The sequence below is a fragment of the Cavia porcellus genome, unplaced genomic scaffold, assembly GCF_034190915.1.
Source record: "Cavia porcellus strain 051 isolate PalLab524CR breed Dunkin Hartley unplaced genomic scaffold, mCavPor4.1 scaffold_28, whole genome shotgun sequence".
Lineage (NCBI taxonomy): Eukaryota > Metazoa > Chordata > Mammalia > Rodentia > Caviidae > Cavia > Cavia porcellus.
In genome coordinates this window covers 10,851,338-10,879,205 of record NW_026947511.1, presented here as the reverse complement: position 1 = coordinate 10,879,205, position 27,868 = coordinate 10,851,338, and the positions used below count along the sequence as shown (strand labels likewise).

Below are 27,868 nucleotides of genomic sequence, written 5' to 3'. Positions count from 1 at the left end.
CTCCTTGTATTTCCATGTGGCCTGGGAACGATAGCTGCAGAAAACGATCAGAGTTGCCAAGTTAATGTCTGCCTCGGTCCTGTAGCTCTTCACTGATAACGCTGACCTGTCTACTCACGGACTGTCTTGAGTCACTAACTACGGAACTCTGTGATATAATTGCAGATATAATCCTGAGGAGGAACAGAGGAAACTTGAAAAATTATATAATTCTTCGATGAATCCTACCCTTTCATCCATTGGCTCTCTCCAAGCAGTAATCATTTCTCACAGTGCTCTTATGAAGTGAAACAAAATCATCACTCCTATTTTATAGATGTAAAAGGCAAGAGAGTAAAATGTGACTTCCCAATGAGGACAGAAATGAGGTTTTGTATCCTTTAGCTCCAAAGTAAGATCATTTAGAGCAACAGAAACACCTGGAGAGCATTATAAATGACCCATGACTAAATCCCACCCTCATGGACTCTGATGCACTTGGCTTGGAGGTTTTAGAGCTCTCACAATTTGAATATGCTGTGAGGGGTAGAGGATTTTTTGGAACTGTTTCCGGTATGGCTCCACATGACATTATTCTGATTACTAAAACACTTTGACTCCAGGTGCTGACTTACACTGCAAGATGAGATGAAGAGAAAGAAGTAGTCACTTCAGACCCCTCAGAGCTCTCTGTCCAAGTCATGTTAATGTGTCGGCTGGACTCTAGGTGTAGAAACATCTGAGCTGGCATGATGGAAGCTGTTATCATGGGGTCCCTAGGAAAAGATAAGACCCAAACCTATATCATCATGGTCAGAAAAAAATGATCAGATAAATAATTGAAGCCAACAGCATAATTCTCAAACAGCTCAGCTCAGCATCCAAACTCCGCCCCTGTGTCTCCCCCCATTCCTGCTCCACTCTCGGTCCCGTCTCACCAACAGCCCCACCATCCAGTGTGACCAAGCACCAGCGCCTGGATGTCGTTGTTGCTTCTGTCTTCCCTGGCTCATACGATCACCAAGTTTTAGCAGTTCTGCTGCCAGGTATTATTCAGCTGTTCACTCCTCTTCTGTGTCCACTCGGGCTGCGTCCTTTCACTTCTTCCCTTTTGCTTACTCCCCTCTAGCCCACTGCCCCTTCATCCAGAATGAGGTGGTTAGCAGTTATTTGGGAGTCTTTTCAGCAAGGTCTGACGCGCCTTTATACCTCCACCCAATACATTTCCTCCTCCAGTCGTTACAGGGTGACCACTAAAGCACGCTGTCTCTGCCTTTGGCATATGTTGGTCCCTCCGTTAGGACACTGTCCCCTCCGCTTCCACCTCTTCACCTCATTCCCTTTCCTCCTTTTAGAACCCACCTTAGCCCCTGGGATCCAGAAGCATGGCTCACTGCCCTCTGTGACTTCTAAGAGCAGCGCGCGCTTGTCCCACCAGCACCATGACGATGAGCCGAGGGTGGCGCTGAAGCAGGAGCCCAGGCGCCCTGAGAGCCCCAGGTGGAGAGGGAAGAGGACGGTTTCCCTGTTTCCTAGACTTGGGTCCTGGCTCTGGTAGAACAATACTTGACCTCTGCCACTTCCTCTCTGTAAAACTGCCTTCTCGCCTGGCATTAAACCTGTGTCATCCCCAGGTCCCATAAAGTGCCAGGTTCCATGACTGTGGCAGATGTCACAGATAGGAATGTATGTGCTTCATTCGTGGCATCTTAATTTTTTGTTTTTAATCTCTTCCCTGCACCCCATTCTGGGTGCTTTCCTTCTCTCTCCCTTTCTTGGTTCTGACCTCCGCTCACCTTTCATCTTCTCAAGATTGTTTCTTTAGGGCCCGGGCTGCAGCTCGGCTGCCTGCAGAAGCTGTAAGATTGTTTCTTTGGAGTCTGCACCCCTTGCCTTAGGCCGAGTCCCTTTACTGCAGCGTCCTTCCACCTTCAGGCTCCTGTTTGAGTTCACGGTGTCCTTTCTTTGCCTTCTTGTCTGTGAGTGCAGACCCCACTCCTCCTCCGCCCCTGCACCGGATGGCCTGTCTGCTCCTCATTCCTCCCCAAGCTCCGGGTCTGTAATCCCCCGGGAGTGGCCCTTTGCCTACGCAAGCAGGACTTGCCTTCCTTCTTGACAGCTGGACACAGCTCCGGGAATAGGTAGGACACTTAGGAGACAGGGCTGCCCTTGGAAAGCTGTTTCTCTCCGTTCCACAAGTACCATAAGCAGAGTTTCAGCGTTGCTTTTCAAACACACTTGCTTTCAGGGTGAGTGGTGAAGTTCAGCGCTGCCTCTCCTAGCAGTGCAGGGTTGACCTCTAGCGTTCAGAAGAAGTAACTGCACCCCCACCAGGGATTTGGGAGTCAGGCTTTCAAAATTGTCTGCGGTCTGTCAGCCATGAGGTCAACGTTATATGTATGTGAGTATTTGAAAATATTGTTTTCCAGTGATTTGCCTGAGCAAGTCTTTAGAAAGGGGCCATAAATACAAAACCAAATCCCTTGCAGAACTTTCTTCTTTCTGCCCTGGGTTTCTGACATTTGGGGCTAGATAATTCTTTACTGTGGGGCTTTCCTGTGCAGTGTAAGATATCTAGGGGCATCTGTGATCTCTGCACGCTAGATGCCAATAAAAGACTCATACCAGCTGTGACGGTCACAATTGTCTTCAGATGTTGTCACATGTCACTGAGACAGACAAAGAAGTCCTCTGCTCAGAGGCACCACTACTCCAGTCTCCCATTTCCATAGCCCCTCTGGGGTGCAGGTCACTGTGAACTCTAAGTTCTAGCCGTACAAGGGAACTGTCATTACTAGCACTTTGGGCCATCTCACGGGTGTGTGAAAGCAGGCAGCTCTCTCTTACTCACATCCGCCTCCCTCCCCTCTGTTAACATTTCATGTGCCCACACTGTTTCTGTACGAATGGAATCAGACAGTATTTGTCTTTTTGTAGCTGATTTATCTCAACATATGTACCCAAGGTACATCCATGTTGTAGCATTTAATGGGGTTCCCTTCTTTCTAAAGATTGAGTGATATTCCAGGGTTTTTATGCCACCTTGTATTTATCCACTCAGTTGTTAATGCACACTTATTATCTCTTGGATACTGCCAATAGCTGCTATAAAAATGGGTGAGCAAATTGATCTCTCTCTCTCTCTCTCTCTCTCTCTCTCTCTCTCTCTCTCATCTTTTAAGACAGGGTCTCACTATGTAGCTCAGGTTGGTCTTGAACTCACTACACAGCCCAGGTTGGCCTGAACTCATGGCAACCCTCCTGCCTCAGCCTCCCTAGTGCTGAAATTACAAGCGTGCACCACCACCTCCAGTCAGAAGTAGGCCTGCTAGGTCATATGGCAGTTCTATGTTTAATTTTTTTCAGGAACCTCCATACTGTTTTCCATAATGGCTGTAGCTTTTACTGTCCTAGCATACAAAGGTTCCAGTTTCTCTGCATCCTTGCCAATACTTGTTTTCTGTTTGTTTCTCGATAAACGCATCCTAATGGGGGTGAAAAGCCTCACCCGAGCTTTGGGTTGTATTTCTCTTAGGATAGTGATGTTGAGCTTCTTTTCACATTTGGTTACTGTAGATAACCTTCAGAGATACAGTGGTGGCCCACTTCACAAACTTAATTCTTTCTACAATTCTGGTCATAAATGGAATTGGACAAGAACTGGATCAAATTCAGTGGTCAGGTTCACTGTGGACCTCCCGGGGAACATTGATTCAGTTCTTGTCCAATTTGGAGAGAATTAAGCTTATGAAGTGAGGTCCCACTGTGTGTCTATTCAAATCCTTTGCCAATTTTTAAGTCGGGTGATTTGTCATTGAGTTGGAGCACTTTATGCTCTGGATATCAGCCCCTTACCACATTGCATGATTTGCAAATCCTTTCTCTTATTCTATAGGTTGCCTTTTCATTCTGTAGACTGTGTCTTTTAATGCATAAATGCTTTAAGTTTTGAAGTAATTCCATCTGTCTAAGTTTTGCTTTTTTGCTTGTGTTTTTGGGCCAGATTCAAGAAATCAAGTATCTTGGAACCCCTACTTTTTTTCATAAGAGTTTTAAGATCCTATATTTATATCTTTAATCTACTGGTAGTTAATTTTTGTGTAAGGTGTAAGGGTCTAGCTTTATTCTTTTGCATGTGGGGACCTAGTTTCCCCCATACATTTGTTGAAGATAATCTTCCTCCCACCCCTTGCTCCTGAGAGTTGTCCCTGGCACCCTGCTTGAAGGTCATTTGAGAACACAGAGGTTTAGCTAACATTCTTGTTTTTAGCCTTAGGTGTTGATTTTGGTACTCTTCAGAGATTTTTAATTTTAAAACAGATGTAAGTGAAGGAGGCTGCATTTTTTGAGAGTTTCCATAGAAATTATGTCCCAAAATAATTAAGTGGTAGAAAACTAACTTGTCTGAATTTTCCCCAAGTCCTCTGAGCCCCACTCATACATTAATGAGATATAAGATACACTAGGCTGTATTAGGAATGTGCTAGCAACCATTCCAAAAGTATGGTTCACAACACCTTCTAGGAATCTATGACTGATCCAGAAACTTTCCAAACTTGAAACTATGCTAATGATAGTAAGACATTATTTGTCCTTTTCACTGTCTTGACAGCCTGTACAAAAACTAGAGTGGGCAAAACTGCTGGCATCTTAGACTGGAGAGATGAGAAACAATGAAGTGTGGTCCCTTTACTCTTAACACCAGAAACTTGCAGTAAAAAAAAAATGCCAGCTTCATTTGTGAATGATTCTTGATAAAGCTGTAAAAAAGTTATTATATCTTGACCCATGAGTTCGTGTCTTTTTCATATCTTGCTACAAAAAAAGGAGTCCACACTGAAGTACTTCTGTGAGATATATATATATATATATATATATATATATATATATATATATAATTTGGCTTAAAGAAAAGTACTTGCGTGACTAAGCTGGAGCAAAGCTAGCTGCATTTCCTGTACCTCCCATGATACTTTTTATTGCAAGAATGGATGACAATGTGTGGTTGTTCAGACTTGGATATTTGGCAGGCAGTTTTTCAAAGTGAACAAAGTCCTGTCATGTCTACAAAAAGAACAGAACATTACTTCCCAGTGATTAGCCTTGAGATCTTAAGCAAAGAAAACTGGAAAACTTTCATTCACCACAAGGAGTTTGGCAGCTTAGAAATCTTCTGCTGAGATTAGTACCACCACTACCAGTGTTTAAAAATCAAATAATGTGTCAGCAAGTGCAAGTTGACCAATATTTTCTAGTTGACCAATATATTATGTTACAAAATCATTTGTGAGTAAAAGATTCATTCAAAGCACAATGAATTCATAATATAACAGACTATGAAAAGTGCATTCATGAAAGTTTCAGATTTCATTTTTTTTTTCAAGATAGGGTTTCACTATGCAGAAGTTTCAGATTTCAATGCAACTTAGCTTTAAGAAATGAGTACTCACTGCATGTTGGTATAGAATTAAAGAAAAATATCCATAATTTTACAAAAGGTTATTCATATCTTCTTTCCTTTTTCAATACCTACTTATAGCTGGGTTTACTTTATCTACTTAGCCAAAACAAGATACCATCATAGATTAAACACAGAAGTAGATATGAAAACCAAGCTCCCTTCTATTGTCAGACCTTGAAGAGATTTGCAAGCATGTAAAACAATGCTATGCTCCTTATTTGGGGGATGAGGAGGAATACTTATTTTTTTCACTAAAAATATTGTTTATGTTAATGGATAATGGATTTATTAATGTTGTTTTAAATAAATTAAGTTTTATAACATTTCCCATTTTAATTTTTAGTGTAGCAAGTTATTATAGCTATAATCTACATAAACAAAAGCTCTTAGCGGGGGAGGTCTTCAATATTTAAGAACATAGTTAGGTCAAAAGACTAAAAAGTGTGAGAAATATTGTACTAGAAACGCTAAAGAGCTGAAGGCAGTGACCCAAGACTGGTCCCAAAGGAAGAGAAATGTTTTCAGATAAAACAGAAATCATGTTACTCATTAACGACTTTAGTAACACTCTTTCCAGATGGTGATGGAGAGTGGAGAGTGGCTGGTTGGTGGAGACCTGCAGGTGCTGGAGAGAATCAGGTGGAATGATGGGCTGGACAAGTACCGCCTGACGCCTCTGGAGCTCAAGCAGAAGTGCAAGGAAATGAACGCGGGTACGTAGCCTGGCCGGAGGGCGTCTGTCCACACTCTCTGCAAAGGAGTTAAGGAAACGAATCAGTATTTTCTTAAAAATATAAACATATATCGTTATATCTATGATATAAATAGTTTAAAGTTATACTACATTCATATCCTGGAGCACTATGCAACCATTGCAAATATGCACTGATAGAAAGATATCTCAATATACTTATTAAGTGAAAAAGCAACTTACAGAACAATATGAACAGTACAATCATATTCTGGAAAACTAAATAACAGTCTCTGGTAGTCTGTGCACCAAATGGCAGAGGACAGTAGCCACCTCTTGGGGAGCAGCTGGGCTAAGGAGGAAGCCAAGATTGTCACTCTTTCTACATTTGAAAGAAAGATAATAAAATAAAAGCATTACTGGTGATTTTTATATTCTGTCTTAGGCTTTAATGTATTCTCCAAGTTTTCTGTAATAAATACATATTAATTATACTTCACAGCCAGAAAAAGGTTAATGCTCTTAGGAATTCTTCACCAAGTATAGTAGTGGTTTTTTGTTTTTACTGTACTGGAATTGTGTTCAGGGACTTTGCGCTGAGCTGCATCTCCATGCCTTTTAATTTTTGTTTGTTTATTTAATTTGTTCTTTGGAGACAGGCTTTTGCTATGTTCAGGCTGCCTTTGTGCTATGTATTGCTGGCCTTGAACTCATGGTGATGCTCCTGCTTCTGCTGCCTGAGTTCTGAGATTATAGGAGTACACCAGTATGTCTGGCCCTTTTTGTATTTTGAGACAAGGTCTCACTAAGATACCTACACCAGACTTGAACTTACAGTCTTCCTGCCTCAGCCTCTCAGAGTGCTAGTATTATAAGAATGTGTTCATGCCTAATTTAAGTGGAGAAGTTTTAAAAGATTTCTTTAAAGCAAAGCCTTGTATCTTGAGATTTATATCAGTAGATTATTGTCCTGTTTTTGCCCCAGAAAGCATTCCTATGATTATTAATACCCTGGCAACCTGAGACAGTAGTGAAGCACAAGGGAACTGATTAACACTGACCCTCCCTAAACCATGGTTTGCAGCAAACACCCTGCCAACAACTGCTTTCATCCTGTAACTGCTTCCTGCCTCTGTATTTTACCCTATCTGTGCAATTTAGCATTGGTTAGTAGTGTTAACATCCCTAAAAGCCCAGATAGGTTCTCCAGCTGATCATTGAAAGCGAGCAGATTCCGTGAACACACAGAAAAATAATGTTTCATCTTTCCTTTCTGTTCCTGAGCAGACAATGCTGCTGACCTTTCCTGACCTTGGCTTTTCTTTCCTAGATGCGGTGTTTGCGTTCCAGTTGCGCAACCCTGTCCACAATGGCCACGCTCTGTTGATGCAGGACACCCACCGGCAGCTCCTGGAGAGGGGCTACAAGCACCCGGTGCTCCTGCTGCACCCGCTGGGGGGCTGGACCAAGGATGACGATGTGCCTCTGGACTGGAGAATGAAGCAGCACACAGCTGTGCTGGAGGAGGGCGTCTTGGATCCCAAGTCAACCATTGTTGCCATTTTTCCATCTCCTATGTTATACGCGGGCCCCACGGAGGTGAGCAATTCCTGAGCTGGACTGTCAGACTCAGGATGCAGGCTTGAACTTCAGTTAGAAGATTAAATGAGACTCTGGGATCCTTTCTTCTTCATGGGCAGGTTTTTCTATTCAATTTCATAATGTTTCTACTTTGTATTTATAAAAAATGCTAGAAATAGCCAAGTCAAACCTATTGTATATTGACTTGAGGATATGGAAGTTCACACAGAATAAGACAGATAACACAGCTTATCTGGGATGTAGGGCAAGCTGTATCTAACAAATAGTGTCATTAGTTCCAGTTACTCTATGACCGTGGTGATGGATGGATGGCCTGTGTGCCGTGGCGAGTTCACCGAGCTCTCACCGTTGGCACATGAGCCAGACTGACCCAGCAGCTCATACCAGATGAAAGTTGTTTTTTCTAAACTAAAACCTCAGTTTAGTTGAGGTTTAATTGTAGTGTTGAAACTTAGCAGTAAGTGGGTTATGGGTTGCAGTTTGGGCCCTGGGTCTCTAAAACATTCACAATCATTTCTCTATTCCATGCACAATGCCCTGTGATTTTGTTAGAAAGGAGAGGTTGTCTTCTAAAGATAGAGGTCTCCCTTTCATCACAACACAGCGAGTCTGTCAAACAGATGTGCTTTATCCCACTACACTTGCAGTGTAGTGGGCTTGGAGGAGTTTCCAGGAAGTATGATGAACTGAAAGGGTCTTAGCTCTTTCGAATACCCCAAACTGAGCCTAATGAGTTAATTCTCTTCAGTCATATCAAAGTCCGAGGCCCCTAGCTTTCCTTTCCATCGTTTGTATTTCTGAGTTTTGAAGAGGGCAAATGTTGTGTTGAATGGACTCAGTGTCTGAATATGAAAGGTGATCAGCTAATTACCGGCAGTCAAATGAGGTGTGAGTTTGTAATTCCCTTTAAATTGTGATTTATCAGAGTAGAGGAAATTTTTTAAAATAATCAGTATAGTAGAGCACTTATATAGCTAAGTATTCCTGATGTGCTATCCTGTTTGGAGATAAAGAAAACCTCAACTTCTACGAGGAGGATTCATACAAAGTATATATTTAAACTCCCACCCTAAGCAATCTAGGTCTAAAGAAGAGACCATGAAGTCCTAGGACTCACTGACTTTCCTGCAACTTTTAGTCGACCTGCGTCACTGAATTACTATTAAAGCAGAATTAGTCTGTGTAAACAGAAACCTGTACACTTGGCCCATAACAGCCCTTACATAATGTGTCCCAGGTCCAGTGGCACTGCAGGTGCCGGATGATAGCAGGTGCCAATTTCTACATTGTGGGCAGGGATCCTGCAGGAATGCCCCACCCTGAGACCAAGAAGGACCTGTATGAACCCACCCATGGAGGCAAGGTCCTGAGCATGGCACCTGGCCTCACCTCTGTGGAAATCATTCCATTCCGTGTGGCTGCCTACAATAAAGTCAAAAAGGCTATGGACTTCTATAATCCAGAAAGGTAAGTTTTTCAAAGGAAAATTATCTAATCAACATCTTTACAAATGGGATGATGAGGAAAAGTTTTCATCCTTCAGAAAACTCTCTAGGCCCAGGGATTTAGCTCAGCAGTACAAGCGCCTGCTGGGCAAGCTCATTAGTTCGATCCCTGGTACCAAACAAAAAACAAAAAACAGAAAACTCTCCAGACCACTTCCACATAGTCCCAATTGGAATCAGAGTCTCGTGAAAGTCATAAGCTGGTCTTATGCATTTTGTGTCCCTTGAAGTGGCACATGGCCCCCTGTACACAGATGATCAGTATCACTTCCTTTAGGGATGGGGATGTAGTTCAGTGGCAGAATGTTTGCATGGCACGAGTTAGACCCCAGGCTTAAGGGTATAAGAAAGTCTCCTCTCACCACGTATGTCCATCACATTAAACAAAAGGAAGTAACAACAACAAAAAAAGATTTGAGTATCTGCGGTGCATTTCGTCTTTTCCAGGCTGTGAGTTCACAGAAGTAGGCTGAAAAATAGGAAAGTTACTTCCAGATTATGTGCAGGGGAAATACTGAATATATAGCCGTTATTTCCCTTCTTCTGCACATTTTCAAAGACATGAGATTTTACAAAATGTTAGGTTACGATCTCAAAACCCATAACCTAATCCCAGGAATCCTTAAGGCAATGTTACTTGCCTGTACTGAGTTCTTTGTTGCTGTACATGACAGGCACGATGAGTTTGACTTCATCTCAGGAACTCGCATGAGGAAGCTCGCCAGGGAAGGAGAGAATCCCCCAGATGGCTTCATGGCCCCCAAAGCATGGAAGGTGCTGACAGATTATTATAGGTCCCTGGAGAAGATCAACTGAATGCTCTTTGGTTCCAAAGTTTCTTCCTGAAGTGCTCTTTGATTACTTTTCTATTTTTGTGATTAGATGTTTTGTATCCAATTGTTTCTCAGTGACTGATTTTGAAGTATTTTATGAGTAGTAAAATTGTGCATATAATTTAAAATCAACTAATATACAAATGTATGTATATGAAGATAAAATTCTTACCAGGTGAAAGCAATATTGTTATACATTTCAGAGTGAAATTAGCTACACTGTCCTATTACTTCTGAGCAGCTAGGTTCCAGATTTCTTAAAGCTTTGACCATGTGTCAAAACATATCAACAATGGAATCATATTTTCCAGCTTAATCTTACCCGAGTATCATAGCCCACTAGTAAAATAAACCAGATGAACTCCTCTTCCTTCCTGGATAACTCCCTCCTCCTGGAGATCTGGACCACACCAAGATTCCTGCCACCTTTTACAAGACTGTATACAGCCTTACTGCCCAATAACCTAAGTGCTGAAGACCTGATTGGAGAAACCAAATGTATGATAATGTTAATCTTATAGATCAACGCAGTCTAACTTCTCTCATGAAAGTTATATTGTCTAGTAAGAGAGGTCTCAATGGCCTTTTGTGACTAAGTCCAACATTGTGACTTGTCATAGTGTTTTGATGACAGGATTTGTTACATGGGATCAAACAATCTGGCTATCTGGGGAAAGCTACTTCCCCTCCCCCCCCTTTGCTGTGATCATTATAACCTACAGGCAGCTGGTACATACCTGTTCCACTGCAGCAGCGGCAACAGCAGCTTTGTTGCCACAAAGCATTCACACAAGACTAGCAAGGCGCTAGAACAGGAAAAGACCACAAAAATACAGAATTCAAACCTTTCATCTTAGAGGCAGTGCAGCTCCATGAGCTGCTGAACACTGTAACAAAAGCACAAAAGTGGGACGTATTGGTGGCCCTGAACGAGTGCGCCAGTGATTCCACCCTGGGGCCGAAGCTGCTTGATCCGGGCCACTTAAAAAGCAGTCTTCTTGCATATAGAAATGACTGGGCTTTTCTAGACTTTGTTATTTTACTGCAGCTGAAAACACTTTCCCAAGGACTCAAGCTGTTCTAAGAAATCCTGAGATGCCTTTATTTTCTGAAAGGTGTATTTTCTACATTATGTATAATTCACTTTTGCCAATGAATGTATAAAGAGACATCTTTTATATATAATGGCTTTCTGGAAGGGACCTCAATTGTAAAGAGGAAACTGTGATTTATTTCATATTGTCCATCTTTTAAAAATGCTAGTCTTTGCTAATGAATAATAATTGTTTTGAGAAATTACATACAATGGCCACAGGAAAGTCTGTCCTTCAGTACCAATATTCATTTATACTATTGCCTTTTTAAAAAACAGCAAACTTGTAGAAAAGGATGTTGTGCCTTAGCTATATATATTTTTAATAATACATTTAAACTGCTCTTCTGTTCATTAGTGCAAATGACTATTTCTGTGTACAACTAATGCTTGCCCATATTTTAATAAATTTCTCAAAATAAAGGTTAAGTTGTTTTACCTGCAACACCCAGTATGGACTGATCACAAGACCTTCGTGGGCCTTGTGACTTTGTCCAACTGGAAAAAGACCGCAGCAGCATCTCGGAGACCGTAATTAAGTTCCCTCACTTGTGTTATTTTCTAACATGTGCTCTAGATATAAAGGACACATTCTTTTTTTTTTTTTTGGCGGTGATTGGGTGTTCAGGGGTCTCTCTGGGATCTCACCACAGGAGGACCACACTTTGATGAATGAAGCCATCTTTCTTGCTCCTTTCTTCGTCAAAGGCACAAATCTCATTCTCCAAGTGTCCCCAGAACTTTCACTAGCAAGACTGGAAGTAGTTACAGGTGTTTTGTTTTCCTCAGCAATTCCTGCAACTCCACAAGCAACTTTTGTGTTCACAAAGTCACCTGTTTCACTCACACTTTCAGTGGCCATAAGGCTTGCAGTTTTGAGTCTCTGGTTCTCTTTTGTCCTGAACAGTACATGCAAATCTTTACTGATTCTCTTCCCAAATTAAACAGCTGTGACAGCCTCTCCTTCTTGTCTCCACGTCTTACTGGATGTCTCCTCGTGCCAGTTAGCAGGACAAAATAGGTGAGGGAAAAGTAAGATATAAACTGTGCTAGGTATGTCAAACTCTCCAACACTGTGAATAAAAACCTCAGAAAGGTACACGTAAATCATTTGGTTAGATGATGGCAGATCTTATAAATACACAAACACTCTCACCAGTCTACTATATTTCTTTCCAACCCATCATCCTTGCAAGAAGCAATCCTGGAGAGCATCAAGTTCACTGTTTTTAATCTTTCTCTTTTCTATGATGTACTTGAAGGTTTGGTATTTGTCTGCAATATAACTTTCCTTATAGGCAAGAGAGCAGGAAATTACAAGGGCATCAGATGGCTCAAGGGTTTTTATGTCTAAAGGTGTGATGGAGCAACAGTTCAGCTTTTGCCTATGGAATTAAGTTTTCCGCTCTCTGATATAAAATAGGCATGATAACAGACTTGACTATATATTGAAATAACTCCTAACCTCTTTCCCCTGGCATACATTAATACTCTGATAAATGCTATTCACAGTACATTCGCCAAATGATGGAAATGGTGCACAGGCAACTCACAATACACATTCCAAAGAACTTCCTTTTTGGCTAATATTGACTTTATTGAAGGTACTATTAAAAATAAATGGATCACTTACTAATTTGGACATTTCAGTCTGATAGACATTTTATTTGAACATTTTAGTCTAATACTTTTCTATGCTGTTAGCAAAGGACAGTGGATGCACAAAATTCTTGGTGAACTAGATTCTAGAGAAACGCCCTTCAGGGGTAAAGTCTTTCTTGCCAGGTTTCACTACTGTTGGTGAACTTCTGGGTGTGGGTATCAAAAACAATGAAGAGCTGCTACATGGGCAGGTAATGAATTAATTCCACCGAATTCTGCCTAGGTCTTAACGGGTCAGAGGGAAGGGCTTGTACTTCCTGGAAATAAAATAAACAAAAACCAGTGTTATATTTCAATTCCCATCTTTCTTTTCTAGTTATTATCTGGAATAAAATTTTAAAATTACAAATAAAAGTTTTATCAGTCAGCTGTCTCACTGCTGGAACATAAATACTTGAAACTTGAAATTGAAAGGAGAGGAGGTTTATTTGGCTCCTATGTTGGGGTATAATCCATGGTCAGCTAGCTCCAAGGCAGGGAGATCATGGTAGAAAGGCCTGGTACAGCAAAGGTGCTCATTTCCTGACAGCTGGGAAGCAGAACACACAGGAAAAGCCTGAGCAGCAGCCCAGGGCCAAGCACAATCCTCAAGTTCACAGCATCACGATGCACTGTATCCACAGAGGCCCACAGAGTGACGCCCATTCAACTATGAACGCATCGAAGGGTAAAGCCATTGATGAGGTTAGTGCTCTTCAAACCCAGGCTCTTCTCCATGAGTCTCTTAATCTGGTCTCACCACTCCAGGAATCAATGCAGCTGAACAGACAAGTAGAATTAACCAACACACCCATCTCAGGAGTGCTAGGCATGTCAGGAAGCCAAGAAGCACTCCCATCAACAAGTGGAAGCAGGATTTACAGAATCCAGCCAAGCAGCTGCTGCCACCTCCAGGCCTGTTGGCAAACAACAGATGTGGGTGCTCACCCTCGCAGCACCTTACCCTCAGCAAGCACCCATGGTTCCACGCGGTGCACTGACCATTTGTTATTTTTTATGTCCAGCATCACTCCCCACAATGCCATCTCCTTTGACTGAATACCTCTTTTTGCATGACCTGGCAAACTCAGACATAATGTGATTAAAAAAATACAGTGAACATTTAGAAAAATTAAACTACTATAGTAAAAGGCACAGCACCGGTAGACTACCTCAAAATACACCTTATCAGATCCCATAACCCTATCATCTTGGCACTTTATAAAGCAATTCTGGAAGTCTTTAGTTATGCTGTTAGAGCTCCTCAATATTCTGAATCAATTCCAAACTTTTATCTTTCATAGTCATTTTGACTTTGGGGAAGAGTTCTGACGTAAGTTGCCATACTAGAAGAAATATATAACCTGTTGTCCAACTGAGGCATGAAACCCATCTCTGAGGCCATTTTCTATGTACACTATTTCTAGAATTGATGCATTCTCAGAAGAACATGTCATAAGCACTACTGTGTGTTCTAGTCTCAGTTCTGATGCTGTATGTCAGTGATTACTTCAATGTTTTAGCTTTTATTTTAAAATTCTGCTCTTGACACATTCTGGATTCACCACTAACATTTACCAGAACTTACTTCAATGCACAGAACTTATCGCAGTATGTAAGAGTTCTCAGGCAGGTTTCCATAAATATTAGACAATCACAAAAAACACTCCTGCTGGGGCTGGAGATTTAGCTCAGCGGCATAAGCGCCTGCCCTGCAAGCAGGCAGTCCTGCGTTCGATCCCTGGTACCAATAAAAAAGGAAAAAGACAAAAAAAAAATTTAAAAAAACACTCCTGCTTCAGTGACTTACCCATGAGACTCTTATGTCATCAACGTGAATAGCAGCAAGTTTATTAGGGTTAATAAACTAATTTTTACTCACACTGCTAAAATGATTTCTCTTAGGTTTGATCTTATGTACATACGATGTCTGTGTTTAGTCAGGAGACCATATTTCATAAGGTTCAAGTTTTCCTGAAGACATTTCATGAGCATAACTGGGCCAGAATTGTTTCCTAAGCCAGGCATAATAATGCCAGCACTCAAAAGACTGACACAGGAAGACTGCCAAAAATTTGAGGCCAGTCTGGACTATAATGAGTTCAAGGCCAGTCTGAACTACACAGGGACACTTTGTCTCAAATAAAATTTGGAAAAAAAATTACTTTTCTAAACAGAACTTTACAAGAGATTACAGGACTTTGCTGACCAAACTGGTAACAAATTTAATAATGAAAGCTTATGAGTACTTGTTAGCTCTAGGTGGAAGAATTCTATAGCTTTGAGATACCTAATACTAGAGTTTTAGTTATGCAGACTATAAGAGAAGCTAAACAGAATACTATAAAATGTGCATTTTCAGGCCAGGGATATAACTCAGCAGCAAAGCACCTGCCAGGCAAGTGCAAGGTCCTCAATTTGATTCCCAGTACCAAAAACAAATAAATAAAATAAGATAAAATGTGTATTATCCACTTTATTTTTCTGATGCAGAAGAAAGCTGTAGCATTTGTCCACAAAAAACACAATTTCAGTAAAAATATTTCTTCTAGTGAGATGCTGCTACTGTTTTTACATAAGCACCATCAAGGCTTGAAACATCCTCATCTAGCATCAAGCCTGTAAATGACAGACACTAAATAATGTTAGGTTATAATGGTCCACAAAGAATATTTAGGTTATCCCAGCCCTTCTGCAGATGAACTGTAAGTCTAACTGAGGGGGCTAGATAACACAGAAAAGAAAAGGCAATACTGAAATTGACTCAAAAAGTCTCTTATCTCTGATTAAAATGGCACAGGAATGGCATGAGACTCCACACCTACCACAAATCTTCCAACAATGCTTTTAGATCACACAGGTGAGTCTTTTAATTTCAACACCTACACTATAGGCATAGGGATGGTAAAAATGATTAAAGCATCAAAATGCTTAAAGATTGAAGCTGTTTAACAGGATATGCGGGTCAGTATGTGAAGGTAACACCATCAGTAACGGGACAGCTAACATCTGAGCAGTAACTGTGCTAACTGCCCTCCGGGCATTGCCTCCCCGTCCACCCGCTCAGGCAGGTGGCACTGCCTCACTTACAGACGAGAAACACGCTCAAACTAAGCGGAGCAGTCAGGTGTGATGGCACACACCTGTAACCCTAGCTGCTCAGAAGGCAGAAGCAGGAGAATCGCTTGAGTGCAGGAGTTTAAGGCCAGCTTGGGCAACACAGTGAGCCCCACCCTCAAATAAACCAAATGAGGCAATTAGTCCAAGGGCACAGTGAATGAATGGGGAGTGTAGAGTTAGACTAGGGAAGTCTCATTCTAGATGCAATATATTTGTGTTACCAAAAGCAAAACATGTTGGAACTATGATCTAACTGCAGACATGATGGTATGTCTAAAACAGAAGGATAGATATTATTTAACACTAAAAGTTCTTTAAAATCACAGAAAAAGTTTGCTGATTGACTTTGCAGCCTTAACATGTCTAGGTAAGTCCTGGGTGGGGGGCTGCTGTACTTCTCTAACCAAACACATTCAGTAACCGCCACAACTGAATATTCTGAATTGAATATAAGATAAAAAGAAAGGACACAAGGAGGGATACATTACTACTTCTAATCAACTAGTTATCAGATTAAACAATTACTGTAATTTGTATTAAAACAGAATGTGATTAGATTCTAAAATGTATGCAAAATAAAAACTGCCCAAATACAAGTTTTATAAACCCCAAGCCCCGTAAGATTTAACTGACAAGACCACAGATTAAGTGGAGAAAAATCAACAAGGCAGGACACCCTTTATTATGCATTTATAAAATAGTAATATAATTATTAAAAATGGGAAAATTTTATTTTTGGTATCTTGTATTTTCACTCATTTTTCATCATCTTCACCTTGCATAATTTGTCTTTTGCTATTGAAAGCATTGTCCTCCAAACTCTCTTTGACAAAGTACAAATGAAAAACACTATTCAATATTTTTGTGAGAAGCATTATTAGATAAACTAAATTAATTCAATAACTCATGAACCCAGATGGCATTTTCAAATAAATATAATAAAAACAAATGCATCTGAAACAATTTGTCTGATGATGCAGAAGGCACCTAAAGGTTGTATTGTGCCATTTTCCTCATGCTGGGTGTTTAGGTGCCTGCAACAAAATTTGGTTAGGGGAATTTGAGACAAGACAATGTTTCATATGTAGAACATGTAATATCATAAATGTAGTCACAAAGGACTCCACATGTGTGAATTTGATCCGTACATTTGTACCTGAAGAGGCCATAATTTAGAGGAAGCTGAGAAAAATTTTAAAATTAAAATTACAAAATGAGCATTGTTAGCACATTTAGTCACATGTACTTAAAACTATTATTTCACTTCTGGTGATCAAATTATATTTGACCATAATTTACAAAACATAACTTTTAATGGCATTTTAAACACATGGTTACAACAGAACTACTTATTAAATTAAAAGAAGAAAGGAAAGTCATATTCACGTCTTAAAGAGTACTAAAGGTTTTCAAACTCATTCTTTTCAAAGGTTTTCAATCCACCTTCATGTATATTAAAGTAAAATCTGTTAAAAATTCTTAATGACTGCTGAAAAAGTTGAAATCAGTATTGATCATATGTCTGCCGAAACAAGTATTTTTATATGATTATCCTTATAACCATTATGATTAAGCCACATATATATATTCAGATGTGCCTGACTCAACTAATCAACTACAGATCGAGAAGTGCTCAACTTAGAAAAGGCTAAAACAAATGACCACTAGAAATGGCTGCATTACTGTACCTTGTAAAGATACAACCTTAAATCTTGGTTTTGCTATATACTATTTGGTACTTTTGGATTCAGTGGGTGGGGTAAAAAAAAGTTTCTGTATTCAAACATATCTACAGAATATCAATAAAAAATGTGTCGATATATACACAATATATACACATACACACACAGACATACACATCTAGAACCAGCACCTAACCACATCCCCACTTCTCACTAATGACTCAATGGATCACTTATTCTTTTCAGTTTAGAATCTATAAGGCTGTGACAACATATGGCTAAAGAAGTCAAATACAAGCACCCGCTCTTGGGCTGGATTAAATTGTTCCTCTTCATGATTTTTGACAAGTAGTAATACCACCTATGTAACAACTATACCTCAATAACTTAGAATTCAGAGTATAAAACCATAAACGTGGGACTCTTTCACTGTATTAAGAGTACACCTTTCACTAACTGATAAGAGGGCACACCAAACTAGATCACTGAACTGTACAAACGATCTTTACTCTTAATCTAAACAAACATGTGTTAAAACATTCTGAAATGCTGCATCCTTTGATTTCTTCATCTTTTCAATTGCCCGATGCAGGTCTTGCTGTTGCACAGGCCGGATTTCATCTTCATCATGACTAAAAAATAAAACCATAAAGTATTCAAATAACTTTAGAATACAACACCCTAAAATAGTTTACCAAGATAAAAAAAATGCATGCAGTAAAAAATAAATTTGTCTTCAACTATACAAAAATATAATAATAAAGTCTCTTTCATACTCAAGACCTCAAAGACAGCCACAATTAACACTTCAAACAAATTCTTCAAGGAATTATTTATACATATATAAGTCATAAAACACTTAAGCACATTTGCTAAGAAGCAGGAAACTAAAAGGCTTCGGAGGTCAAAAATATTCTCAAGTTTGCTCCAGTCTCTAGATTAATCTGCTATAACAGAGTGAACCTCTCCACCAGGAATTTCAGGAGCACTAGCAATGGGACCATGTCTCGTACCCACAAAGCTCCTAGGTAACAGGGAAGCTTTAATGCTAACATTTTTATAGACAAAAAAAAAAGTTTGGCACCTGCCATGGCAACACTGTAATTAAGTACAAGAATATCGCAGGCAAGTTAGGCACTTTTGGAGTAAAAACAACAGAGTTCAGGAAGGGAGACTAAGAAACAAAGCAACAAGCATTGGAGAACTCAATCCAACATGATTCCTCCAAACATACTAATTTACTAAGAGTTAATTAACAAAGAAAAATCTTTGTTAGGTGATGTTCTGGAAAGAAATGCTGCACTGATCTGGAACAAGCAGCCTTTTGGGAAGCTTTCCTGAAGACAAAGTTCACCAGAGTTGAATTATTTCAGTCTACAATATTTTGGCTAGAATAAAGATGGCACAAAACAGATTCCCAAGCTCACCATACTTTGAAATTGCTTTAATTTAAAATTTGCTTTAGTGACTGTAGGAGACAACTTGAATGACTCCACATGAATGCAGAACAATTGCTACAACTTTGATTATATGGAGAGTGATTTCCTATACTGCTGTGTACAGAGCTGACTATGGTATTTCCTTCTCTCTTCAATTGGCTCTCAGCAATGCAAAGAAGGCCAGCCAGGTACTGGTATGTAATCTCTAAGTCATCAGTCTCCTGTTTTCAGACATAGTGCTCTCTCTAACATGTACAAGCACAGCAGGACAGTAGAACCAGTCAACTCCAGGAAAGTCAACTGGGTATGAGCCTCAAGGTAAAGAGGCCATTACTCCCCAGGGTACAAAAATTTACACATCAGAAACCAAACAGCCTCCTAAAACAATTTAGTTGCTACCTTAATTGAATTATGCAAATTGATCCTTCTGCATATCTTTATCTCTGCATTTTGCAGAGATGCTTCTCTCTCACGTAATTCAAAAATTCATGATATCCTCACTATCACTCATCCTTGAGCCACTCCCTTCTTCACAAAATAATAATTTCTAGGAGAGGCCTAGGATCAGGGCCTTTGTCCTCACATCCTCAAGGGGATTGGATTGCCCTTAATGTTGAGTATGTCTTGGTGTCTTTTTTCTCACTGTGGGTTGCACTGGAGGTGGTAGATTGGAATTAACTTGCTGGGATCCCAATAACATCCCAGTGGGATTACAATTATAACTTTTTGGATTTTGAGGACGATTAACAAAGGGACTACAATACTTTGATGACTGTACACAATATTTGGGATTACAACAAGTGACAAATAGTTTGCTTCGTAAATTTATTATTAAAATTGAGGCCCAGTCCTCAGCACTCCCACATCCCTTTCATTTACATATGCAATTTCTAGAAGACCAGGCACCATTTATATATACAGTGCAGAAGCAGTCCAGGGGTGTTATAGAACACTGCCTTTTTAACAGACGCACAAGCCTAGGTTACCATCAGTTTTCTGTGACTCATTCCACAGATTACCAATAGAAATTCATTCATTTCTTGCCATAGTCTCCCCACGGTCCTTCGTTTTCACAACTTCCCTTTAGGAAAATGGCAATAAATGAATTAAAGGGGTTTGCTAATTCAAACTTGACTCCTTTAAGCAAAGTTGCAATTATAAAGCAAAACAGAAAAAGAAAGCTAACTTGTAAGCTCCAACAGGCTTGACAATACTAGAACTCAAGACTAAATCCACGTACCTTTCTTCTGATGTAGAATTAACATATTCTCTGACACAGAGGAGGGCAGCATCTCGACACATCTCTCTTAGATCACTTCCTGAAAACCCATCAGTTTCTTGAGCAACTTCTAGTAGATCTACATGCCTGTCCACCTTAAAAACCAAATACAAAAACATACTGTAAACATTGATCTTAAAGAAATTTAAGCATATTGTAATGCATGAGAAATGAAACATTTAAAAGTGGTTTGGTTTCTAGAAGTATTTTTTACCATAATAGCTGAGATATTTGTATGATGACTAAAAAGCTGAAGTCTCACTGGATATACTGTGGAATGATGGTGCAGAACAGACGTTAAAACACTGCTGGATTAATCCTGATACCTTTAAAGAAGGTATTGAGTTGATATACTTCTCTAATAAATTCAACATATCGGACAAAAAGCCTGTATTATGAAGTCCAGAGGCCATTTAAAAAACAAAAACAACAACAAAAAGACTTCACTTAACAGCTTAATATTCTGCCACCTCCACACCAGTTGCACATTTATAGTTTTGTTCCTCAACCTAAACTTATAGTCAAACCAATTAAGTCAGCGCAAATAACAGTCATGGAAGAATAAAATCTCCAAACTAAACTTATATAGAATTGAGAAGAGAAATGAGCAAGAAAAATCTATTTATGATTATCATCTAGTAAAGGATCCTGTTGTCTCATTCACTCATTAATCCTGTCAGGTAAGCACTGTCATCTTCTGGAGGAGGTTACCAGGTCACAGTGAAGTAGGAGTCCAACTCTGTTTTCCCCAGTACAGCTATTTGCTATAGTAACATTTATTTTCCCTGTGACAGTGAACCTATGGCACTTGTGTTTTTCTTTTAAGACAAAAGATGTTAATCATGAGTTTTTTCTAAATTAAAAATTCTTTCTTCATTCAAGTTTAATTGAAGTATTGGGGCTTCGTGATAAAACGGGTTTGGGGCTGCAGTTGGGCACTTGTCTCTAAAAGGTTCACCATCACTGATTTCTCCAATGATGTAAAACACTGTTTTTATTAGTCACTAAATTCTCATTGATAATTGTGGAAGACTCATGTTTAAATAAAAGAGTAATTCTACATAATATCAAAGGCCTTGGAAACGCAGGAATATGCATATACTGGCAGCTCTGTAACTCTGACTCCAAATGAAGTGCTCTTGCTCCAAAATGTGAGCATCAAATGAAGACAAATGTACTGTGACAACACAAAACAAAAAAACCTAAGCAAGAACACTGGAATGCACAACAAAAAACAACATAACAAAAATAGATAAATCTAAACAACCTTTACAATTAATAATCATTTAATTTTGGTACAAAAATAATTAGGAGCCAAAATGCTGGTTTATATGAGCATGTAAGATGCAGGGCATCTACAGTGAGGCCTTCTAAGGTTTTATAATTATAGCAGTGGAAAGAGGGCAAAGATACTATTAATTAGACATTACATACACATGTCAAAAATATTAGAAGTATCACTAAAGAATAGCAAAAAAAAGTGACTTTGAAATTAGTACAGAAAGATTAAAAAGTGACAAAGAAATATAAGAGCTATATGAATGAAGTCGGAACGTGGGGGGCAGAGGCGGAAAGCAAAGAAAAAGACGTGCCTGGTGGAAAGCGCTGAAGTAAGAAACAAAGAGTCCGAAGCTATAAGGGACCACCACAGATGCAAACAGACTAAACTAAGCTAGGAAAGGCAAGAGAGTAAAATTTTTAAAACGTACCCATCCGAGGCTAAAGAAAAAAGCTTTGTGCTGTATTTGAAAGAAAAATTATTGACACCAGGTACACTCCTATCATCCCAGCTACTTAGAAGGCTAAGAAAGACTACAAGTTTAAGCAACTTAAACTGTCTCAAATTAGAAAATGAAAAAGGCTGGGAATGTAGTTCAGTACCAGCCTCTCCCTAGGTTTAATCCTCAGTACTACAAAAAAAGTGAAAAATAGAGACTGAAAAATGACTCAGCAAATAGTAGCTGAAAGACAGACAATGCATCTGGTTACATCAGTCCAAATATTTTTTCCTCAAATGCACAGAGAAATCATTACATAATGGTAAGGAATAAATCACTAGCAATTTAAAAACTCAGTACCCATCCATATCTAACAGCATGGTCTCAAAATTTATAATTATGAGAAAAATGGACAAATCTAGAATAATACTGGGAGATTATTTTTAACATGTTTAAAATACGGACATTCAACAAGTTCTTAGGGATACTTAGTAGTGCAATCTAATATACACATAGAAACCCAAAATAACTTATTATAGGAATTTTGTATATAATTTAGATACAAAATTTTTGTTGGTTATAGGACTACAAATGTTTCCCTAATAACTTATTTCATTTGTTTATTTCACACCTTGTCACACAGAAACTTTAAGTCAGATTATAGTCAGGTTTGTCTATTCTCTTGGTAGTTTTTACTACTTTGTATCTGAGGAAGTCTTTATACTTGTACATAGGTGAAAGATCTGAGTATCTAATGTCTTTGCTGTTTATATTAATTAAAAGCATATTAATAAAAAAGCAAAACAGCTTACATGTTTGTATATGAACTCAATTTCCTCCACAACTCTGGAGGAAAACTGAACAAATACTGAATCAACTGGACAAAAACTGAATCAAATTTTCCCATAAGGTCAACACTGAACCTAACCACTGAATTTGATTTGGTTCTAATCTAAGTTTGTGGCCAGAATTGTGGAAAGAATCAAGTTTGTCAGCAGAGGTACCACTGCATTAGTTTCTGTTTATGCATGCACCTGATGTATTTTTTTTTTCTTTTTTCCAGTACTGGGGATCGAACTCACGACCACCTACTTGCAAGGCAGGTGCTTATGCCGCTGAGCTAAATCCCCAGCCCCACCTGATATATTCTTGTATTAACATCTAGACAGCAGGTTAGGTAGCCATATGGTGCAGGTGAAAAGAAGTTGTAACATTTGATCATTAAGGCTACATTTGTTTTTAAAAATGAAGTAAAAGAAATAAAACAAATACAAAATAATTTTTAAAACATACAAAGCAAATATCATGTTTCAAAGTAACCTGTCAAATCTAGGTAGCTGAAACAAAACTTTCTTATATTTTTGTTGTTTTGTTTTATTTTGTTACTCATGAGGATTTTTATTTTCTTCTTTTGCACTGAAGATTAAACCTAGGGCCTTTATACTGAGCTGTATTCCCAGCCCTTCTTTATTTATGTATTTGCCCTTTTTTTTTTTCCTTTGGAGACAGGGTCTCTATGCAGTTCAGGCAGGCCTTGAGCTCAGTTTATAGCCCAAGCTGGTCTCGAACTCACAATGATCCTCCTGCCTCAGACTCCCCAGCGCTGGGATTACAGGCTTACAGGGGTGAGCCACCACACCCGGCCTATTTGCATTTTTTTAAGTTAAAAATAAAAGAATGAAACCAATACAAACAGAAGAAAATAATGAAGATCAGAAAACAAGCCCTTATCAAACTGTCAACATCATTTTTCACATAGATTAACGTTTTGATTCTTACATTTCTGTAAAAATAAAACTCAGAATAGTTTAAACAAATTTAATAAAAGAACAAAATTAGAGCCCCAACCCTCCCCAATCCCATGACTTATCACAAAATTATACCAATTCTATGTCTGAAACATTTCAGAAACTTAAAAACCTAAAAGACTTTGCAAATTACATGCTGAAATGATAAATTTCAGTCCTCCTCCCTCAAATGATCCACACATTTACCCTATTACATTCTAACCAATTGATAATGTGGTTACAAAGACAGACAAACCAGGTATAAGAAGGAAGATTCCAGGCACTTCTCTCTGTGACCCTGAGCCAGTTACTGGGTAACTTCTCTACTTCCACAGCTATAAAATAAGGACTAAAATGCACTCCTTAGAAAACTGAGGCATAAACAGCACAATGTATAATCACCACAATGTTTGCTACATATAGAAAGCACCTAAAAAGTAGTCCATTTTATATTAGATAGTACATATTAGATATTCAGGAAAAAATAAGCAAAATTAGAAAAAGTTTTAAAATATCTTGGAAGAACAGGATTTTATCTTTTTTGCAGTGTTGGGGGTGGAACTCACATGCTAGTTTCTCACATGCTAGGCAGGTACTCTACCATGAAGTTATTACCATACCCAAGAACAGCGTTGATTTACATGCAGTTATTCATCATTATATACTGACTGCTAGTATTTGTGCCACTGTATCTGCTAATAGTTGTGGCAGCCTAAGAAGTTTGCATATATAATCTTATTAAATTCTCAAAATGATTCCATGACTTTGTTGGCTTCTGTTTTTCAAATGAAAAAAATGAGGCACAGAGATGCTAAACAATAATTGGCCAAGGATGAGTCACTGCAGGGAATGGTCAGCTGGAGAGCGGGTGATCCCCAGGACTGCCTCCAAGACCTATGCTTGTTAACCGTTTTCATTGTTACACAAAATGCCCAACTCAGGCAAGTTCAAGGGAAAAAAAGCTACTTACTCACTTCAAAGTCAGACATGATACATTTATATGCTACATATAAATTTTATTAATGGTCAGTCTTTTTATGTACTAGTTACAACCTTAATGGTTTGTCACACATCTGTAATCCCAGCACTCTTACAGGTTGAGGCAGGAATATTAGCAAATTCAAACCTAACCTGGACAACTTAATGAGAGCCTGTCTCAACATTAACAACAATTTTATAAATAAATAAATGGGTGAATGAATGGATGGTCAGTTTGGGGATAAAACTCAATGCGAAGACCCTAGGTTCAATCTCCCATACCACAAAAACAAAAAACAAAAACAAGCAAACAAACAAAAAAAAAAAAAAAACAAGCAAGCAAAATTTCTAAGGCAAACCATCTTTTTTAAAGACAAGATCTTATTATGCTGTCCAAACACCTTGAACTCCTGGACTCAAGCACTCCTGCTTTATCCTCTCCCCAAGTAACTGGGATGACAGCTGGACACCATCATGCCTAGCCTACTCTATTCGTTAAGAAGAAAATCATGTTAAACACCTCTATCTAATAATGAATTTAAGTGTGCAATGCAGGATGACTTCAAAAGCATTAACATATACTTCAGAGAAGAAAAACTCACAAAGCATAAAAGTCTGGTAGTTTATTTTTATTAATGAACCTTGTTCTGCTCAATAATGTATACGCATGATGGTGCTTGTTTATTAAATGTATGCTACCGGTGTGAGGCATCTTTTAACAAAATTATATGAATTTCTTTCAAATTTTATTGCAGAACCAATATACCTTCAGCTATAAATACTATCTATTGGGAATAAGACAGTCCCATGCCAAAAATTATTGAGAGAACATTCACATTCTACATAATAAAACTGATTAGACTAATCCTTTGTGCTTTCATGAATAAGAAAAGGAATGCTAAAAATTTCCTTTCCTATCACAAAAGTCTAAAAGAATATCTAAAAACACTACTATTTAGAAAAAAGAACACTGAAACCAAAGTTTAAAATATACTGGGTACTTTCTTAAATTTAAATGAGAAAAGAGCTTAAAACTTACCATATATATCCACCATTTACATGTAAAATATCTTTATTATTAAATCTATACTAGACTACATATATATGTGGCCTAAAAATGTTACTAACTTTGAGTTAGGTAATACAATCTTTCATTAAATTTTCAAAAATATATTGTTTAATTTGAAGTTTCTATAAAATTGTAAAGAACTACCTCTTAATAGTAGTTAAATTTCCAGCCACAGTATGATCCTTCCAATTTAAAAGCACTTGTAAACTTATTTTTTTTCTACAGCTGATGTCTAGCCTTGTTACATGTTTACCAATTAAGTGTTTTGTCTAAACAGTACCACAACCATACAATGGCACTCTGAAGGCAGCTATCAAATACTCAATCAAAAGGCAAAATGTAATTTCCTGTCTGCCTAAGATAGCAACTGCTTACCTAAAAACCAAAGGATTTTAGGAATTTCTCTGAAACGGTAAAACAGCTCATGCACATGTGTTTTCTTAGGAAAAGCTTTATAGTTTTTACCTTTTTTTTTTAAGGGCTCTATACCCCAAACATGGTTAATAACTAAGGGTTTAGTCTTTTATATTTTGAGGGCTCTTTTAACGTTTGGTAAGTAGTACATGTCACTAGTATGGTTTGGGTGAGGGACCCAAATTCATATGATCTTCAGTGCAGTGCTGCTGGGAGGTGGAGCCTAGTGGGAGATGCTGGGATTGTAGACACGGCCCCCTGGTGAATAGATAGCTATCAGACAATGCGTTAGTTACAGAGCCTGCAGGTTGTATGCTAACCCTTTTGCATGGGCTCACTTGCCCGTATCCTCTTCTGTCATGGGACAACAGAGCATGAAAGCCCTTACCAGACATCTGGGACTTTTCAAAACTGTGGGCTAAATGAATTTCTTTTCCTTATATATCGCCCTTCTGGGACAATCTGTTTTAGCACTAGAAAATCAACTAGGGCAGTTATCTTGATATATTTTAAATAAATTCAAACAATGCTGAGAGGATTTAAAAGAAGATTTAACTAGAAAGACATGTATAGAATTAGGCAGAAAATGGCAACACCATAAAAAGACCTTAACTCTGTTGAATGATGAAATACAAATGCTTGTTTTTCCTTAAGATTCTAAAATTCATACAGAAAAAAAAATTCATAGAGAAGAAAATAAATAATAACTTTTGGTCTGGAGTACAACTAGAGGATGTCTATCCCTTCCAGTTATTCCAATTTATCAAGTTATTCTAATTTATTCAATAATTAGTATAGTACTAGTAAATAAAGACCAATAACTTCATTTCAGAGTCTAGAAACCCATTCAATATATGCAGGAATTTGATAAAGCTGGTATCTTCAGTGAGGAACAGATGGCCTATTCAACAAATGGTGTTGAGATAACTCGGTATCCATCTAGAAAAACATAATGTGGGATTCATGCAGTACTCTATCCAGATAAATTCCAACTAAAGCAAAGATTTTAATGTAAAACATAAAATCATAAAGACACCCTGATACACAGTCTTGATATATTTGATGCTATAGCATATGAAGTTATATTCAAATATTTCAAAGAAAAAGACACTATGGTAACTACTAAAGGTAAAAACTAAGTCGGGTTATTTGGTGGTGAAGCACTAGGTTGCTGAAAGTGTTATGCTTTAACCTGTATTGTTATGTTGTTATGCCCCCTTTTATCTCCCTTATTCATTAAAAAATCATTTAATTTTTTAAAAAATGTATCAACCAATAAAAAATGCTCCTGGTTCTGTAGGGAAAAAGAAACCCTTTACAACTGTTGGTTAGAGAGTAGATTAGTACAAACACTGTGGAAATCAGTGTAGAGATTCCTCAAAAAATTAGGATTAGAGGTCCCATTCAACCCAGGTATTCCCCTTCTGTGTATCTTCCCAGAAGGATTGAAAAACATCACACCACAGTGACATATGTGAAACCATAAGATTCAAAATATACAATAGTCACTGTGAAATGGGAGGAAACTGTTCAATAAAAAGAAGAAACTAAGATAGGGGAAAAGAGAAAGGATAGAA

At 38.5% G+C, this 27,868-nt stretch overlaps 2 protein-coding genes across 6 annotated transcripts in view; one reads left to right on the top strand and one right to left on the bottom strand.

The window, feature by feature from the left end:
- Papss2 (3'-phosphoadenosine 5'-phosphosulfate synthase 2) overlaps positions 1-11,587 on the top strand; it is a 69,215-nt gene extending 57,628 nt beyond the window's left edge. For 2 of the 3 annotated variants that reach the window (XM_063238612.1, XM_063238611.1), the window contains 4 exons: positions 6,018-6,153; positions 7,462-7,730; positions 8,971-9,200; positions 9,913-11,587. In XM_063238612.1, coding sequence (XP_063094682.1) covers positions 6,018-6,153; positions 7,462-7,730; positions 8,971-9,200; positions 9,913-10,054 — 777 coding nt within the window. In that variant the 3' untranslated portion in view covers positions 10,055-11,587. 3 annotated transcript variants of the gene reach the window in all.
- Positions 11,588-16,569: 4,982 nt separating this feature from the next.
- Atad1 (ATPase family AAA domain containing 1) overlaps positions 16,570-27,868 on the bottom strand; it is a 52,585-nt gene continuing 41,286 nt past the window's right edge. For all 3 annotated transcript variants that reach the window (XM_003473954.5, XM_013156673.3, XM_005005289.4), the window contains exons 9-10: positions 20,287-20,420; positions 16,570-18,239 (exon numbers count right to left, since the gene is read on the bottom strand). In XM_003473954.5, the coding sequence (XP_003474002.1) occupies positions 18,119-18,239; positions 20,287-20,420 (255 nt within the window). In that variant the 3' untranslated portion in view covers positions 16,570-18,118. The remainder of the gene's footprint in view (positions 18,240-20,286; positions 20,421-27,868) is intronic.